The sequence below is a fragment of the Seriola aureovittata genome, chromosome 7 (genome assembly GCF_021018895.1).
Source record: "Seriola aureovittata isolate HTS-2021-v1 ecotype China chromosome 7, ASM2101889v1, whole genome shotgun sequence".
Lineage (NCBI taxonomy): Eukaryota > Metazoa > Chordata > Actinopteri > Carangiformes > Carangidae > Seriola > Seriola aureovittata.
Genome location: NC_079370.1, coordinates 17586068 through 17605959, shown reverse-complemented (window position 1 = coordinate 17605959; position 19892 = coordinate 17586068). Strand labels below are relative to the sequence as shown.

Below are 19892 nucleotides of genomic sequence, written 5' to 3'. Positions count from 1 at the left end.
AAGAACAGAAGCTGCTTCTGTTGTTTTATCTATCGGTATCTGTGTGGGCTCCTGGGTAGTTATTATACATTTTTTCAAATCACTAATTTAAGGGGATTTTGACTCACTGTCAAACCTGGTCTGAAAAATCTTGCCACACAAAGATAACAGGGTCTGCTATCAAATCTAACAGGGTCCGCCTGTAAAACTCCTAGAAGCCAGCCTGAAATTGAATTTCACGTTCTCTGCCAGAGTTTGCAACCTGATAAATCTCGGGTTATAAATCCCACCAGGCCTGAAATCGCTCCTTAGGCTTAATCAAGATCACAATCTCTCCAAAATCCCCAAGTTGAAAACCTCGTTTCACATGGAAAGCTACATGAGCAGATCAAGTCAGAAGCATTTTTGACAGACGTTAAGCTCCTCAGAGTTAAGATTCAAATCTTCACCTCTCTACAGTTTATCCATCATGGATCAATTTCTCCTTGCTCTCGTCTGCAGTGGTCAAGTTATTTGGATCCCTCCAGCTCCCAGTGAAACGCAGCATAGAAAGTGTCAGGCTTCTCCCTCCTCTGCTCTGTTACAGCATCAGCTTTGACTCATCCAAGTGTTTTAGACCCATCAGTTCACTGAGTCTGTTTGATGTTGGAAAGTTTGAGCTAAAAGCAACAAGATCACAACCAATATCACCACCGGCAACAACAACAGAATCACAAGAGGAAAGATAAAATCCGCAGCGTAAGAGTAGAAGGAGTAGAAGTTTGGTTTTTTTTGGACATGATTGACAACAACAATATAAATTGGGATTTTGTTGATACCAGGTGCATTAGCATAATTCATTTCAATACTCACTGAGTGATGATGGTGATTATGGTCACAGGATTTGCCAAAAGATACAATCATTCCGCATTTGTTCATAATGATCAAATGCCATAAATAGGAACCGTTTTCATGCTTCATCATGCACCAAAGCTGAGACTAACATCAGTGTATTCCTCGTCTGCTGTCTACATTCACATCAATTGTAATGTATTAACCTCAGCATCTCTTCCAGACACACTGAATTGGAACAGGTGATAACATTAAAATGCAAATGTGCGTCTTTGAACTAAGTAGATATTACTACACCCATTTAATCTGCTGGTGAACAGTATTATTATATTCATGAATAATTAGTTCATTATCCCCTCCGCCAGACACTTACTCTCTGCTTCACCTTCTTCCAATGTTATCTCACTTTATTTTTTTGGATTAGTGTCAATGAAGTGGTCAAAGTGTCATGATGAGATAGTCTTCTGATGACATTCAAAATGAAAATGCCTCTTTCTATTCGTTTTTTAATTTTCAATTTTGTGGGAGTCCACTGTGATTTGGATTATCACTCTCATTGGGATACAAAAGGGGTGCAATACTTGGAGTCTGGTCAGGTAAAAATGTATTTCTGAACCTACCAGTCTGTGAGGTAATACTATCAAATCTAACAAACCTGTCTGTAACCAGAGCAATTAAATGATAAATTAAATTTGACTAATTAAAAATTAAAAAAAAAAGCTGGAGAAATCATGGAACCATATGTCACAACAGACATGCAACTCATTTATCAATAAGCATGTTTACAGAATTTACCAAAGTTGCTTTACAGCAAGCAACATGGACGTTTCCCTTGCGTTGTCAGGGCAGGTATTACTACCATTGTGCAAAAACCCTCAATCATTTTTTATGTTTTTAAAAGAGAAAATAAAGGATGTCAATCAAAATAAAAAAAAAATCAAGGTTATGGGTATCAATCAGAAAAAAAATATTGAAAATACACTCACTGGCACTGCGCATTCAGAACAAAAACATACACACAAAAGACACATGCTTTTGAAAAAAAAAAAATTCAAAACATTAAGATCTTGACATTTTTCATACCTGCCATAGTTGAAATGCCGAGGATAACGCCGATGGATAACTCAATCTGCGTGCCCTGGGAAATGAACACAAATGTACAGATTATATGATGCTAACTTTACAACATCTGTGCATCATAATCTGGAGAACATGTTTGTGATCCATGATGTCACGTTATTTCAATCGTTAGTTTTGACAACCTCCTCCCTATAATGGAGATATTTTCATTCTCCTCTTTACTTTCTGACTTACATAGCTTATCCAAAATGCCATAGCAAAGTTACATGGTCACCGCTGTCCAACTGCAGTCTCTAATCAGAGTCTGTACTACTGTACTTATGACTTTAAATGCTGCTTTTTAAGACTTTAAGATAGAAGCTTTCTGTGTCTCTGTTTACAGTTTGCTGGCTTTGGTGTGGACCTCATACAAAATGGAAAGCAGCCTGGGATCTTCAATTTGCATGAGTTTCTCTCTCAGTCTGGACTGCAAGTAACAAATAAAGGGAAGGCTCTGGAAACATGAACACAGTCAGGCCTGTATAGTTTATTAAAATACAATTTTAATAAATGCACAAACTTTTCACAGACCAGTAGAATCCAGCCCAAAAGTGTGATTATGTATTGATTTAATTCTTCATGGGTTTGATGAACCCTCTTTAAAAAGAGCAGAACAGTAGAGTGGTCTAAATATTCTTATTTTTTCTTACAGTATATGGGTTTTGGGGCAAAGCAAGGCATTTCATAATGTTCCATTAAGATTTATTCTCTTTAGTACACATTTTTTTTCACACAATTTCTCTTCCTACATCCCTGTCGAAAGCCCCATAAGAATTCATCATCTTGTGTTAAAAATAAATAACCCCGTTATGCAATCAGACTTTAAATTAAGTCAGAAAACTGATTACTTTTCAATCTCTTCCCCCATTCACTTCCCCCTGGGTTTAGATTTCATTATCTGAGCAACTTTGCAAAGATTCCCTAAAGAGCAATGTACTGAATAAAAAGACAAAGAGAAAAGAACACAGAGAAACAGAGATGACAGACAGTTTGCTGTACAATGACAGAGAGAAAACAGGAAATATATAGTAGCATCAAACAAACAATTCAATGATTCATTTTTCTCGTTTTCCCTAGATGCTTCTGTCCAAAGTTTCCTGCAGTGACGTGAGCACATACAACATATTCTTTATGCACAGTTACCCTCTGTGGAAATCAAACTCCGAACACTGAATAAATCTCTGTACGCACTGAGCTGCAGGCGGCCACAGCTCTGCATGAAGCTGATACTTACAGCAACAATCATGATGCAGTTGTCCAGAAATCCGAATCCAACAAAAGGGAGTGCATTGTGCAGCAAAACTGTAAAATAACAAACACAAACACTAAATCCCCAACAGATAAAATAAAGAGGGTATGCAGATTAGATTACATACATTAGACATAATCAAACCTTGCAGAACATAATGAAAACAAACACAGAAGATACAAGATATAAAAGCACTGTTTCAATAGACATAAAACATTTGTGTACTTAAAGGAAAATTAATTCTATGAAGCTGCTGTTGTCTTGAGACTATTCATAGATACAATTATTATTCATACATACTTTTTATATGCTGCTATAAGAGATGAAAGTGTGGAAACATGCAACAAATACAGCTGCAAAATACTGTAGTATGCAGATTTGAGTTGAATCCATGTTCTTGGTACAAAATGTAGCAGAAAATATATTATTAATGAACGTAATGCTTTATAAGATCAGTCTAAATGTCCGAGGTAGTGGTAGCTATGTTTAACCTCAACCGTTAACGTAACCTCAGTTTAGCTACATTGTGCCAATGTTGTACAAAGCCACAAGATAAAGAACATGTTTTCCAATTTCCTAATCCCTAGGCTCAGTATATGACTTATAAAACAAGCTACATGTAAGTGTGAGATAATACATTAAGCTAAAACCCACAGGCAGCAGAGAAACATAAATAAAGCCTTAAATCCTAAACTGAAAAAAGGTTTCATCTGTGACAATGAAAAAGACTGAAGTTCAACTTTGATATTTTGTGTAAAAAGTGTCATTAATATCAAACATCTTTTTCAGAGCAAAAAAAAAAAAAAGTTATTGGAATGTAAATATTTCTATATAATGTATTTATCCCTGTTTGTGTGTGTGTGCGTAGATGTAATATACAGTGTAATGTACTGTTGGTGCTGTTTCAAATGTCATCCACAGCCGGAGGAAAGTCCAGTCTCTTCTAGTTGAAGTTCAAGTGAAGTTCAGTCTAGTTCAAGTAACTGATCTGCAGAAAGGTGTTGGCTTAAAGCACAAGCGCTCCTGAACACTTAATTTCTTCTCTACAGCTGTCTCTCTGCTGCAGTTTGAGCCTCGCTACACAAAACACCTACTCACTCGTGTGAAACACAGACTACTTTAATACTACAGGGGTAATTGTGAATTTTGAAGAGAACTCCATCTCTCCGTACAGAAACGTGTCAAGTCAAATCTCGGTGTTTGGTGTGGATGCTTCTCTGCACAAATAAAACTAGAACATAAGGGTGATATCAAGTCTCTGCAGTAAGTGACAGAAGACATTTGTTTGGGCCTTTTGTCTCTTGTTTCTCTCGTACCCTTTTATAAAATCATCGTTAACTGGTGCAATGTAGTGACAGCAGGTTATGTTGCTACTCAGAAACTGTCCATACAGCTTGGATGACAAGAACCCTATATCTCCCATGTTGCAGTTCTTCCAGGCTACAATAACCTGTTTACACATTTAAGCCCTTTGAGGACAAAATGGCTTTTTAGTGTTCATTGTTTTCACCAAACAAAAAAAAAACGGATCTGTTTTTACAGAGATGAAAAGTCATGACATTTTTTCCACAGAAGTCATCAACATGTGCAACTCCAAGTAAGATAAAAAAAAAAGAGGCAACAACACGCACGACACAAAGGCTTTGCTGTGCTGAGGAAATTCATGTGTGCTGTGTTCATCACTGTCAGCCGGCTGAGTCTACGTTTCCTTTAAAGTTTCACTCGGTGTGTTATCTTTACTGAGGAGCCAGAGCAGGAAAAACAACATTTCATCACAGCAAGAGAAAGAACTGAGCTGTCTCTGTCTTTGCCTATAGTCACAAGGATGATAAATGTATACTGTGAAAAAAAACCCCCCAAAAAAACAAGATGATATGAACTAGGTCCAGTAGACGTCCGAACAGCAGCAACAGGAGGAGAAGGTTAGAAAGCCTCTGAGGTCATGTCAGTAACTCAGCACCGTAGGGTGAAGGATGCCTGCATAAGTCCTCTTGTGTTTTTGTGTGCAGGTGGATTGCATGTGTGTGTTTGACCTTACATTTGTAGTAACAATTGATCCGAAACACATCGTTCTATACTGAGCCTCTTCAGACAGAAACTCACTCGCATCACAAACATGCGAACATACTTGCTACACATTCCTTTAATGTTCAGTCTCAGGGTTCCAACTCGTTTTCCAGAACATGTTCAGTGATGATCGAGCTCATATGACAGACAAGAATCACGCCATACACCAATATGTTCTTATCTGTGGAAGTCTGATTTAAAGTAAGTGCAGTTAATACTTGGCTACACTCATCTATCTTATCCTATCTTAAACATTTATTACTCAATCAAAAAAACCTGCTGATCAAAGGATTATATATTTTAAATTTAAATTTTAAAGCTTGTCACACACTGTTAGACTGTTTTCTATTTGTCATTCTATCATTGGTTATCAATTTGTTTCAGGCTCAATAACTAATGCAATATCTGTTCATGGAAAACATGTTCCTATTAGCCAGGTCCATATACAGCATGTGTTTTCCTTTGCTTTGGGGGCATCATGGAAACAAAGTATGCAGTATGAACCAAAACAATCCTCAGTAATGCTCAGTAATTATAATTAAGACTGACCATTAATCATCCTGGTTGATTGAAGGCTAAATGAGGGACATCAATCCAAGCTGTCATGTTGCAAGGTTAATAAGCATTTTTCAGATCTATGTGCTCATCTAATCACCCCAACCCTCTATAAACAAAAATAATGAAATACACATACAAATCAAAATTTCAAAAAAACCTTCTTACCATATCTCAACTGTGCTGCAGTAGGTGGTGCAATTTCCAACTGCCCTGAAAAGAAAAGAGGACAAAATGAATCTCCTTTGGCCAGTTTTTCCACAGAGGGAAAAAAACGGCATAAATGTCAGATAGGTCTCAAATGGGAAGGTCTGTCAGTCAGGATCTTTTGAACACAGTAAGAAAAGTAGGAAAAAAACAGAGAGAGGGGGAGTGAGGATGAAAATTTTAGCAATGTGTCAGAGGAGATTAAAGGAAGTCAAAGAGGAAGAGGAGTAAAGAGCGTCTCCCTTGTCGCCATTTCCTCAGAGTGAGACACAGATGGGGACAAAGGTGCCAATTGGCTCTCAGAGGAGGCCTGCCTGCGCGCTTATTATAAATGGTTTGTGTATATGTGTGTGTGTGTGTGTGTGTGTGTGTGCGTGCGTGTGTGTGTGTGCGTGTGTGTGATGACAACGAGACACAACGAAAAGGAGGCAAAGATACAGGGTGTGAAAAACTGTTTTTTTCTGCTTTCATATGCGATAAAATCATCTGACATGAGAAGGATGAAAATAAAATTACTTCATTGTAATCTAATCACAATTCTTTGACACTGTGACACTAAAGTTAAAGAGCTATCACCTATGTGTGATGGGAGGATGCAGAGTAAAATAAGTGTCAGACTGGATGCGCCATGTAGCTTCAGTCACTGAACTGTGAAGTGTAACAGTGTAAGACTAGAGATAATTACATTGGTTTAAAGCTGAAGACACAAGACAGGATCATTTCCTCTTCAGGGTTCTGTGAAATTGAGTTTATCGCTGTGAGGTCAGTGGAAATGATAGTCCACATAATGAAGTCTGCTCCATCTCTTACAGGTGTGTGTATTCACACACATGCACACACTCCCACATGCACAATCCCAACAGAGGTTAATACAAGTTAAAATGAGAGCAAATGCCGTAATCCAAATGTTTTTTCTGGGAGGAAAGCTTTAATCACCAAGTATCAACTCAGGGAAATCTTTTCATGTTAAATACTTTGGATCAAATTATGCAGAAAAATGGCAAAATAAACCACTTCATTACATCAGACTTCAGCCTGTAAACGCAAAGAAAAGAACAACAACACAAAAACAAAAACATCTGCCATCTTTCCTTCATTCTGTCTGCTTTCCCCTCCCATCACCTGCTCACCTCCTACTTTCCAGTCAGGAGTCAGTGTCACATTACAAGCTTCCTACTACACTTCAGTTCAGCCAGCAGCTCATGTTGCTGACACAACAACAGACAATTGTTCATCTCAGTAACGGCACTTCTATTAGCGCTGCAGGAAAAATGAAACTGCTGATACGTTCAGTATATATGCTAACACACAGTATGTCCGTTGTCACATTCAGGTTCGTCATTGCCTTCATCCGCAGCTCCTTGAGCATTTTACGGGCCGTAATGAAATGTTCTCTCTTTTTCTAGTTTCCCCATGAGCATTGTCACAGCTGTTATCTCATTTCACAGGTTTCACAAAATCCTCTTTTTGCTACAAAAACATCAACTATCCCACTGCAAGACAGGAGGTAACTGGCAGAGATGAGGATCCTCTCCGTAGAAGATGAATGGCTTTGGTGATTAACCACCACATTTGTTTGCTATTAATCACTCATACGGGGGATGTTTTAGGATTTAATTAAAGGCTTTCAATGATCCTCCTGTGCTCATCAGTGAGCCAACTCCTGCCTCAACTGCATTACTTTTCTCACTGAAACCTCCATCCAAACACCTGCTGCTGAATCATTCTCAGATGTCATATGACGCTAATATTTGTACATAACTTACCAACTTCTATGTATGTCAACTACCAGTGGTAGCAGAGGTAGTATACCTAGTTTTAAATTTAAACATTTGTAAATTTTGTATTGGTCTCGGTAGGTTGATAAACAGAGTTTAACTAACAAAAGTTAAATCCCTACACAGCACTTACAGACAGAAAACTCGCTAATATTCGTTTGTACAACCAAAAAGACATTATTAGACACGCTTGGGGTATGAGAAATGCTCATTCGGAAATAGAAAAAGAGTTTTCGAAAGAAAATAACATTTAAAACTTTTTTCTATTTCCTAATGAGCTCCAACAAGTATCAGATGTGCGAAGGTCAGTCAAATTGGTGATTTACTGAGGTGAAGGTGGGTGGGGGAGGGTTAAACAATATGGCTCTGTCTCAGTATTCACGCCTCTGTGTTCTTGTGTCGGCTTTGATGCTTTTTCTGCAGCAACCAACCAATTAATTGTCTCAAACTGTAGAAAACATACTTCTGGTTTCCTTCTAGACAAACACTGATCTCTCCAGTCGGCCTTCTCCCTGCTGATACACCTGTGATCCTCTCGCCTTTAGGGAAACAGAAATAACTAATCGCTGGAAAACCTGGTGTAGCTATTGATTGTAGACACTCGCACAACTCGGCTAACATATGTATGGGCTCATGGGTTAATATGTTAATATATAATAGGCCTATGTTAACACTAATGAAACACCTTAAACTCTGGGTTGAATGTTGTCATTCCTTTGTAAGGTGAAAGCAGCCACTTCCTTTTACTTGAACTTTGCCATTATTTTGTGCTCTTACAAAATGTCACACATTGTTATGATCCATGGTTGTTGATATTTGAGTTTTAGAGACTATAGATCCCGTGTATAAACAAAAATGCATTTTTCTAGATCTCAGAATATAAAAAGTGTCAAAAAATGAATTGTTTATTGCTTATTGTATTAGATCCTCCTTATTAGCTTCTGCTGTAGCAGCTGCTAATCTTGTAGGCATCCACACAATTAAAATGTTTTCTACTTTTATCCAATATTTCTGACTCATCTATCTACAGTATGTACCAGACAGGAGACATTGTTGTCATACGCTGCTTAAATGCGGCCTCATCATCAGTCAGATCAATCACTTTAATCTGCCCCACTTTGATATGACAGAAATAATGCAATACATCACTGTGGCCCAAAAGAGAAGCAGGTTCCTTCCATATTTTCCCATCACTTAAATTAGAATGAGGCCAAATGACAAAAGCAGTTGAGCCACCGTCTCATCATGAAAAAAACCCATTAACTTGAAGAATTTTTCTCTCCCAATCCACCGGGCTTCATCCAGCCATTTATTAGAAGTGTGAGAGCTGACATGGCTGTCTATTGCCCCCAGAACTCAGCTGGCACCAAGTATTGATTGCATGGAGTCTTCAGAGCTGCTGTCTCAAGAGGACTCAATTCCAACAGGCAGGAGTGGTGAAAATATTTAAGGGGCAGTGATAAGTAACTAAGAGTGAGCATGATTAAATACCAAAGCAGCCATGTTTCATTCTTCTCAATCCTTCTCTTATCTTGTATCCTCCCTGTGCACCAAGCATTTAGCATCAGATAAAGGTTGTGTTTACACAAAACAGAAAACACGATATGTCACCATTTTGGCGACATATCGAGAGCTTAACTTTTAATTGCCAAGTAAGCTGCAAGGATTCTCTTGAGCCTTTACTATACACGGCTAAATAACACTTAAAGGTCTAATTAACTGGTGAGTAAAAGTCTGTTTACAAGCTGATAATTTCAAGAAAACAAGGCAGGCAGCATTTTGACACGAGAGAACACACTCTGACAAATAAGTTTTGCTAATGTGACTACTTACAAAGTCTGATCATGACTTCTGCATCGGACCATTAATGGGCTTTATCTGACAATCTGTACATTATGCTCCTATTGGTGAGAGGCAAAACTCCATATTCCCTGTTCACACTGTCTGATGGCACTGACTGTAAAAGGCTCAATCTGAGAACCTCTTCTTTGGAATTTACTCTCAATCTCAAAGGTCCATCTACAAACGTAGGTTGTGTTCTGGTTGGTTTGCCTGCTGCTCTGAAATTGAGGAAAACCATTAACAAGTTTGTTTTTGTTTTTTTTGCTGCAATATAAAAATCACACCTTGTTTTTGTTTTGGTTTGATAAATGACTCACTTCAGATCCTAGGTGCTGGTACAGCATGAAATTGAAGTGTGAACAGAGTTTTGGAAATTGGAGATAAGTCTGTGAGGGAACCCAAAAGCCAAGTTCTCTCTCAGCAGAACTCAGTTATGATGAATTAATGTGTGTCAGTCCATTCAGAGTTTTATTCGCCTGAATAAAAATGACAAATAGAGTCAATACGGTTTTCTGCAAATTCAGGTGGCGTTAAAGGGGCATGAACAAGAAATAAGCAGCGGGTATTTTTCATAACAGGCCTGTGCATAGCAGTGCAATGCAGTTTGTGTGTTAGTGACACTGCCTCTCTCAGTGTGTGTGTGTGTTTGTGTGTGTGTGTTGGGCTTTATCTAATGTAGACTAAGAAACATCCTATTTTTCCCCTCAGGATTTTATTGATTTTCCACTTTCACACCTCCTCACAAACAGAAGGGATTCTCATTATCTGAGAGCAGCTTTAACACGAGAGACTGTTCTGTGTGGGGGAATGGTGTGTGAGTGTGTAAGCCTGTGTTTATCTGTGTGAATATATGTGACCTTATTTGCATTTATGAGGATGCACCTATGGCGATGTGTGTGACCGAGCATGCATGTGTGCGAGATCAATAGGGCTCAGCAGAACCGGAACAATGGAAGGCCGGAGCCATTCATCAACTGCACAGCCCTTTGCTGTTCTCCTATGATTTATGAGACAGAAAAGAGGAAATAACACAGCACACAGAATATAGGCCAAGATGGCTGGGACAGTTATTAGTAAACATGAAATGGGAACAGACTTGTGGTTCACAAAAATAAGTTTTTGCAGCAACTAAATTAGAGGTTGAAATTAATTTGTCCTTGAAAAGATTAGATTTTTCACAATAACTTGCATAATATTTGAGAAAGTACTACATAATGAAAACCAAGCGATACCCCATGAAATGACGAGCCCACCTTGAGCTTGTGATTTGCATATAAAAAGGTTATTTGCAGGAAAGCCTAATTATTTCTGTTTTTAGACTTTCTACTTCTGTAATTCCACCTGTTGGCTTTCACCAGCCCCTCACGTGTTTACTGGAGGGGCTTCTGAATGTCACATCTCGACTGGAAATACTCTTAGCTGGCTGAGAGAAAATAATGAGTAGCTCCCAGTAAATGCAGAGATAACCCGTCAGTTTAACCTTTCGGTGAAGTACTTATTTTTCCTGTGAGTTCAGTGAACTCCATTTAGACAGGTAGACATCAGTCTGTTCCCCCGATACTAATTAAGGCAGCTGTAACAAAACACAGAAACAGACAGAAAACATAGCCACAAATCCTTGAAAAAAAAAAATCCCCTTTGACAAATGGCAAACCACTAGAGATGGGAGGGAAAAAGGGAAGTTTCTATCTATCTTATGGCAGGCACTCAGCCAGTAGGAACAAAGAGGGAAAAGGGAAATATTTTTAATTGAACAGTGGGCTGCCTTAAATAACTCAGAGAGACTCGCACTGAAAACACCTCCCCTCCACTTTGGAAACACTACATAGAGATAAAGTTCCTGCAGACCATGACAGATAATAATTCCAACAGGAGCAATATATTTTTTCCGACAACCATTTTACGTTTTTGTTTCCAGAGGATTCAAATCCTGCAGCGGTCTTCTAGGTCACCGTACTACTTCACAGTCCTGGCACTGAATAAAAGCACGGAATGTTTTCTGTCATGTAAAGCGAGTTAGCTGCTGGCATCTGGACTCCTCAGTGCCAATTAGTCATTGATCAGATGCCACACAGGACCACATGGGCAGGTGTTTTCACTTGTTTTGGCAAATTACAATCTCTGTACTGTTGTATACAGACCTTTTTTTCACAGCAGATGATTTTGGCATGTCATAGCGGGAGAAGCACTGGTGTATTAAAAACAACTGCCTTCCATTTAGAGCTAGGTCCAGGGTCTTGGTTTTGTGCATGCAGGCTCACTGGTGCGGCTTATTGAGGCACTTCATGGAACTGTGCCGGTGAAATTTGTTCCATCTGTGCATTTCCTGCTACGGCAAGTCAAAATGTCTACTGTGAAAAAGGTCTGTTGCTCCTGTTTCATGTGGAACAACTTTACACCTTTACGATCAGCATTGCTCTGTTAGCCTGTTGCCGGCATGTTACTGTACAAAGCAGCAACAATAATATCACTTAACACAGTGTGACCGTGGCGTCCCAGCTGAATAACAGCAGCAGATAAAATGGCAGGAGCTTCATCTTAAAAACTGTTACGCACAGCACTTTTTAAAAGTCAGTAGTATTTCCATTTGGTTTCAGCCACGTGAAGACACAGCATGCTTTCCAAATTTGAATATTGGAAACCACGGCAGTACAGCATACACCAGGATTTCATCAGCTGGTAAACACCCACCCTAATATGGACCTGACCGCCAGCGAACCCCGAGCCTGACTCAGCAAGAAAGACAGGGGAAGGGCCTTTAAATTCAACTGGGAGTCCTGAGGAGCAGTGATTGTTATATTTATATTTGACTTATAATAAATACCTTAAGCTGCTGCAGTCGATATCTTTATATGAACAATGGATCACATGATTACAGGATAACAGATCGCTAGTAGGGACAAACCCACAGAGAATTATCACCTGATTGTTCAGATCTACAGAGTTTCAACTCATTGTTTTGGCTGAAAAAAAGCTCTAAAAATTACCGTACATTACCCGCCCGGCACCAAACAGCAGACAGACGAAGTTAGTAGCTAACTTGTGAGCACAGGGGAGCATTTAGCAGATTAACATATTTCACCAAGGAGTTAGTGTAGACCAAAAACAGAGCTAAAAGAAAGGTGAATATTGGATTTACCTTCATCAGGGGAACACAAGTATGACTCCATCCTCTGCTGGATGATTAAGCAACTGTTTGCTAACAGGTTCACCATATCAACTTAAATAGGTAATAGTTTGTCAGTGTTGTTAACGCTAAGTAACAATCAGAAATCTAGAACCACATTTCTATGTAACTATCTATATGTTTTTTAGGCAGACCAGTCAACGAAGCAGCTAGCGAAGTCAAGTTTCTAGTGAGGTAATAAACACTGTATTTCCCCAGGTTAAACCCACAATGAATACAAAGCAGTAAATACAGGCTTGGAGAGAAATATTAACCTCAATATCCTCTATAAAGTGCTGACTTTAGCGTCATGGGGCTGCAGTGAAATCAGCATACATGGTGACTGTGTAGCAAGGTCAGTTAAAGGGGTCCAGGTACAAACCAAGGAGAAACCGGCAGGTATGATGTGTATTGTGCTGTGGTCAATTTCATATAAGTGAGAGACAGACTGAATAGGAGAGAGACGGATAAGAGGGAAAAGAGAGCAAAAGCAATGAAAGAGAAAACAGTATCTGAGGTGACCAGAAAGTGAGTGTGTGTTGTCTTTAGAGTTCACATTGTCCTTTGAGAAAAAAAAGAAACGCACAAAAGAAGCCATCCCTGTCTCATATGCGCTGAAGTCCATGACCTCATGATGGAATGGACAGGCTCACAAAAACAAACACTACCTTGAATATCAAACATGTCCTGCTGCGCATAACAATATTACCTGGGCTTCTGTGGTGCCTGCGTAATTTGATTCATGCCTTGATCCATCTGTCTAGGTTTTGCAAAAAAGATGAACCATATGCAGTGATTTTCCTCCTCACTTCATAGGCTATAATTTGAATGATATCATTTTAATTGGTGCCAGATTGCCAAGTGGAAGGCAACCTCACATACAGGGCTCCGTTTATAATGGGCTTTTTTCCATCGTACTCGGCCTTGGTGTGTTTGTTCTACTACAAAGACTCAAAATAAGGAAAAGCAACCAAAAAAAAAAAAACACGGTGAAGAGTGTCACATTTGTTCTTGACACTTCAAAAAATAATTTGATTTATTTATAATTATATATACAGTACATCAATGGACTGTTAACAATATGGTGGAGACTTAGTTAGGAGAGTTGGAAAGTTAGCTAGCTAGCTACAGCTAATGAAATCTGTCATTAACAGCAAAATGAATGGTTGCTATCTAGGAAATGAACACCTGCCATTTTCTATGTCTGTCTGACATCAAGGACAAATTATTTTAAATATTATGAAGTTTTTCGAGGTCAATCTGCCACTGTTATCACTGTAAATGTTATGTGTGCCATGAAACATCAGAAGCTTACTGTGTAGCAACAGTAGGCTAAGTAAGGGATGGCAGTGTTTAGCAAGTACTTTGTCCATGTATAATTTATCAAATAATGTATCCTGTAAGTGGGAAAAAAAACCTGGTTGGTGTCAGCTCTCATCCTGTGTATATATTTGTCCATCACTTAATTTGGTCTGTCTCACAAGCCAATAACTTCAACTGCCACTGCAGTTTAGAAAAGTTTCAACTGAAGAACCACTATGTCTGAAATCTCCTTAGCACACATGGCTGCAGCTCCGTTGTTAGCAGCAAACTGCACTCAATAAATACACACAGCGTGTTATTACAGCCTGTGTGATGAATGGTGTCTTTTCTGTGCACAAATTACCAGACAAATGACACAAATGACAATCGTCCACTGGACACCACTAGGACTGATTGACCGGCACGTTATTAATTCAAGTCATTAAGTGAGAATCACTGTTGCATGATTGGCAGCATCATAACTATGACTTGCAAATGTTCAACGGTGCCACAGCCTCTACATTTCTTGCCAGACTGACAGGGGCCACTTGGGTTTGTCCATGGATTTCAGTTGGTTAAACGTCACCACAGACCAAACCATTATGCAGCAGTGTGCGTGAATTAGCATGATAATAAAATTGCATGAGCTGAGGCAGGATGAAGAAATGAAAAGGTGCTCTCCTTTGTCCGTTATATCAAAGAAGAGGGCTATAATATGAGAGGTGGTGACAGGATACGGCTTCCCCTCTCTTTGAAATACAAACCTGAGGTGAAAAGGATGAAAGCTTTGATGAAGCCTGGACTTTTCACACCTACTGAATCTGCAGTCACGGTGCGATCAAGATGAAGAAGAATTCTTAAACTTAAAAAACAAATGGAAGATGGGTTGTTTCAAGAAAATAGTAGGAACAGTGATTTATGTGTTGATGCCCCTCAGATTTTATCCTGCAAACCTCAAGAGTCTCCGAGGTTAAAAACAAAGCAAAGTCATGAAGAGCATCCAGACATCTCCCTTCCTCTCTCCGATGAACTCTCTCTCTCCACAATACTTGTACGTCCTCTCAGCCATGAAGAGAAATTGCCTCTATCTAGTCTCCTATCACGTTTTCCTTGGCACCACCAGGCTTGTGGGAAAACCATGTTAGCACAGTGGATGTCACCGAGTCCCTCGGCAACTGAACACTGATGATCACAGAGGTCCAGATGGAACGGAAGGATCTCTGGTCGTTTATTCACTTATATCTGCTCCATCTCTCCTTCCCTTCTCTCTAAAGCTGTGCTTCCTCTCTCTGCGCTTTTATCCTATACCAACTTGAGGCTGAACTTTTAGTGAAGTGAACAAGATAACTTTCTATGCAAATATATCCCCCCCTGTCTGAGAGGTGTAATAGCTTTTCCTATTTCCAGAAATGTGCATAGATCAGCATCTACCCCTGGTAATAACAGATTCGATTTATATCTCATGTGAAAAAAGATTTCAACTATAACCAAAGTTGCCTAGAAAAAAATAAAAATCACGGGGTAATTTCTGTTTCTTTATCAGCCATTTTGCAGCTTAGTGCTAAAAAGTATATTCAAACATCAACATCAACAGCACAGTCCCATTTTTTACACTTATCACACTGGCTTGATTTTGGCTTGAGAATACTAATATACAAATATCTTTAGCAAATAAATGTGACTCGGTGAAAATGGTGCACTTTATATTGAATGAAACTGGAGATAATATCCTAGTCATCATCACTTCAGTGGGCCCGCCGTATCTCCACTCTCTCTCCACCATTATTATAACCTCACAATGAGATTCAAACAATAAAAGCCTTCTCTCATGTCTGATTATGTCATTGTTTGATATGAACACCCCAGTCTCAGTTATTTCCCCAGCCAACCATTTCTTCTGTATAATAATCACTTTCTCTGACTTTGACAGTGCAGTTAGTAAGAAATGATGACATAAGGGAACTCCTCAAGATCCACGCTTTAACTGTGCTGTAGGTCAGAACTGTGTCAGAGGTTTTAGGCCGTGCTTTTGTTCCCAGATTAGTTTTATTTCTCTCCTTGTTCAATTTTGTTGATAGTATGGGCTAATTTTTTGTTCTCCATTTCTGGCTTGAGTCAAACGTAAAAATAAACTAAAAATACTGACTCAATTGTCCTAGAATGGTAAAACGGGTATTTATATTCTTATTGGTAAAAAATAAAAAGTCTGAGTCACTTTGCAATAGTCTTGGTTGTTAGAGTCCAGCTCCCTGTTTGACTTCTCTCCATCCTTTCTCTTCCCATCTATCCTGCAAATATCTCTGCCACTCTGTCTGCATCTCTCTACCACACTTGTCTTCTTAACTACTGGCTTGCTTCAAACCTTACTTTCTCTCCTCTTACCTCTCTGAGAATGGGCCGTTTCTACCAGTAAAAGTGATCTTTGAACCTCTGAAATGGAGAGATTGAAACAAGAATATCCTTGTGTTGGACATTCACTTTTAAATTCCTTCTTTCTAACTTTTTCTTTTGTCTGCACTCAAACGTTCAGTCTTTGAGATTACCTCGGCTGTTACCATATGCTCCTAAAAAGCTCAGTCGACTTTTTTTTTTTTAATGGGGAATAAAGCTTCAAAAAGTTTTCAAACTTTTTGAAGCTGGAAAAGACAGAACGGCAACAGCTTGTCAGATTTCAGCTTGCATTAAAATGAACTGATTTCAGATGACTTTAGCAACACTGTACTGTTTCACCAAATAATTTAGATGCTACATGGGCAAGAGTAGTTTTAACCATCACAAAATAACAAATGGAGACATGACTAGAAACTGCTGTTTGACATTAAAACAGAAGACCAGAATTACGAAGACCCAAGTTGACCTCAGATTAAGTATGACCGCTTCCAAGGGAAGTTCTCGCTTTTTGTATTAACAAAGCCGTCTCTGATCCACTCCCTGATCCACCAACAGCACTTTTACACCACATTCACTTTTCTGTCTACAACATTAAAGCTGCGCTAATTAAAAAATTTTCAGATTAACAATGGATCATAGCTGTATGACATATGAAGGGGGGTCGCTCATGGTGACAAACCCACAAAGGATTATCATCCAACTCTGTGGAGCATTTAACCTCTTTCAGCTTATTTTTTAAGTTTTCCGGATCTCAACTTTAATGTTCCGGTTCATTCTCACTGCTTTCATCAGTACTGTTTTTTTTTCCTTTGGCTGCAGGAGGCAGCTATTTTCAGCAAAATAACCTCTGATAAACCCACTGAGCCAGCACCAAGCTGCAGATATTTCCCTCATGAGTTGGTGGAGCCCGAAAATGGCTGAAAGGAGAGTGAATTGGACTCACATTTGTCAAACCACCAGAAACAAAAACTCAAAATTACTTACTGTCTAACAAGACTGCAAACTGTGTGTGTGTGTGTGTGTGTGTGTGTGTGTGTGTGTGTGTGTGTGTGTGTGTGTGTGTGTGTGTGTGTGTGCGTGTGTGGGGTGAGGGTGGGGTTGGGGGGTGTCTCGGGTGTGTGTGGGGGGTATGAACACTCCTGACTTTTGTAAGAGATTTCTGGTTTTAAAAACTCAAGTAGACTTGTAATATAGTACGTAAACTAAACTTAACAGCACAATCTGGAACAAATGTGTTCAGGAAACATGGCCACAGCCAGCATGCATATACTGCAGACGACTCAGACGACTGCCCAGTGCTAAGATATGTCGGTGAGATTTATCTGCCACCAGATACCAAGTCACCAAACCTGCATACAAATGTCAAGAAAATAAGGGTTTGGCTTCAGGTGTCCTGAAGCCTCTGGGTTGAATAATGATGGATCTTGATGAGCCTGTCAAAAAAAAAAAAAAAAATCAATCTCTCAGCCAGCGAGTGTGACAGAGGGTGTCGACCAGTCCAGCAATCACTGATTCAGCTTCTCTGCAGCCTGCATATACAGTACAGCAGGTAAGAGAATCCCTGAGGGTTTTTATAGTGTGAAGGTGAGGATGTCAGCAAGCTCCAGGCAGGCAGGCCCCATAGGTGAGGGCAGAGGAAAGTGGCTGTCCTCTGCGTATACTCACTTCGCTCACATTATTCTCACATTTTAAGTTGTGTCATTTGTGCTGGTTTTCAATTTAAAGCGATATTAAGCTTTAATGAAGGCTGGTATTGCCTGATATTCTATAACATTTAAACATTGCACAAGTATCAAGTCATCTTGCTTTAAGATTTGTGCCTAGGGTTGTTCACACTTTAAGTGCAACATACTCCCATGGTCCAAAATGAGCAACATATTTGCTTTTTACAACCTCCGCGAGTGATATGAAATCCTCCACCATGAGGCTCTTGTGGGATTTTGCATCGTTTGCTCAGCCATGTTATTGCAGGACAGTTGTGGCCCACAGAGGAAGGTTTGTAGTATGTATTCAGGATGCAATCAGCCACATCTGACAGGAAAATAATGATGTACTATTAAGACTGAGAGTATGGAAGATCTTATTGAAATGCCTTGTAATGATGGATGGGCTGGCCTTTACTATTCTCTATGACAATAAAGAGTCTGGATAGAGAATGCAGGAATGAGGAAGAGAGAGACATTTCAAATCAGGTGAGTAACGTACCAAATTCCTCTATTTAATTCCTGCAGAACCATGTAGGAGTCAAGCAGAGTCTAATCGTAGTGAGTTATAATTATCGCTAAAAGTGTGAACACCAAACAGCATGCGATTGTCTTGTCAATAACACAGCACTGTTTATCTGTTTAGCAAAATAACAGTTAGATGACAATGTCAAACTTCACCCCATCTTTGTCTTCACTGCTATTGCTACCAACTCTGTAATCACCACTTTCAGCACTGTCATCACAGCCAAAATGACTACAATAGCCACTGCAGTTGGTATCAGTCAGCAGAAATATAACTGGCCTATTTTAGTGTACAAAGAGAGAGGTGACCCGATCAATAACGTAAAGGATCCATACCATCACATGCAGCGGACAGCAGCATGCTTCCCTCCCCCCATTTGCATTTATGGTTTCTTTATGGTTTATGGATCTTATGGAGAGTAAGTTTGACAAGTTAAAAAGTAAAACAGCCTTTTACAATTTGTCTTTTGGTGGAAAAAAATGCCTCCAAAACAACATAGTCATTCCATATGTGTCTGGAGTATCGGAAAAACTCAGGAGGATCTTCAACAAACACCGTATCCCTGTGTATTTCAAACCCAGCAACACACTCAGACAGAGGTTGGTACACCCCAAAGATGTGTGTATGCAGTCCAGTGTAACGAGGAATGCAATGACCTCTACATTGGAGAAACGAAACAACCACTGCACAAACGCATGGCCCAACACAGGAGAGCTAACTCCTCAGGTTTGGACTCTGCTGTCCATTTACATCTCAAAGAGAAAGCCCACTCCTTTGAGGACAGCAATGTCCACATCCTAGACAGAGAGGACAGTTGGTTCGAAAGAGGAGTAAAAGAGGCCATCTATGTAAAAATAGAGAAACCATCCCTCAACAGGGGAGGAGGTCTCAGACACCACCTATCTCCAATTTACAATGCTGCCCTTTCATCCCTTCCCAGGAGACTCAACCATCTAGCCTCCAAGAATAACAACTGTTCACAAGTGGCGAGTGACTCCAACGACTGTCGTTATAACACAATAGAGCACTAACGAAGTCGAAACCAATTTTCCACCAACGACAGTCATGCAAACGACTGTCGTTGACACTTGGAGCACAAAAGGGAACCAGTGACATCATCATCCTTGTGAACGCCCACAAGAGGTTAAATACCTGGGTCTCCACACCAGAAAGTAGG

The 19892-nt window shown here is 39.5% G+C and overlaps 1 protein-coding gene across 1 annotated transcript in view; it reads right to left on the bottom strand.

The window, feature by feature from the left end:
- The window catches only part of LOC130172485 (transmembrane protein 65-like), a 37379-nt gene that overhangs the window by 13759 nt on the left and 3728 nt on the right, over nucleotides 1-19892 (bottom strand). Inside the window, exons 3-5 of the mRNA XM_056381244.1 lie at nucleotides 5969-6013; nucleotides 3164-3231; nucleotides 1894-1948 (exon numbers count right to left, since the gene is read on the bottom strand). Coding sequence (XP_056237219.1) covers nucleotides 1894-1948; nucleotides 3164-3231; nucleotides 5969-6013 — 168 coding nt within the window. The remainder of the gene's footprint in view (nucleotides 1-1893; nucleotides 1949-3163; nucleotides 3232-5968; nucleotides 6014-19892) is intronic.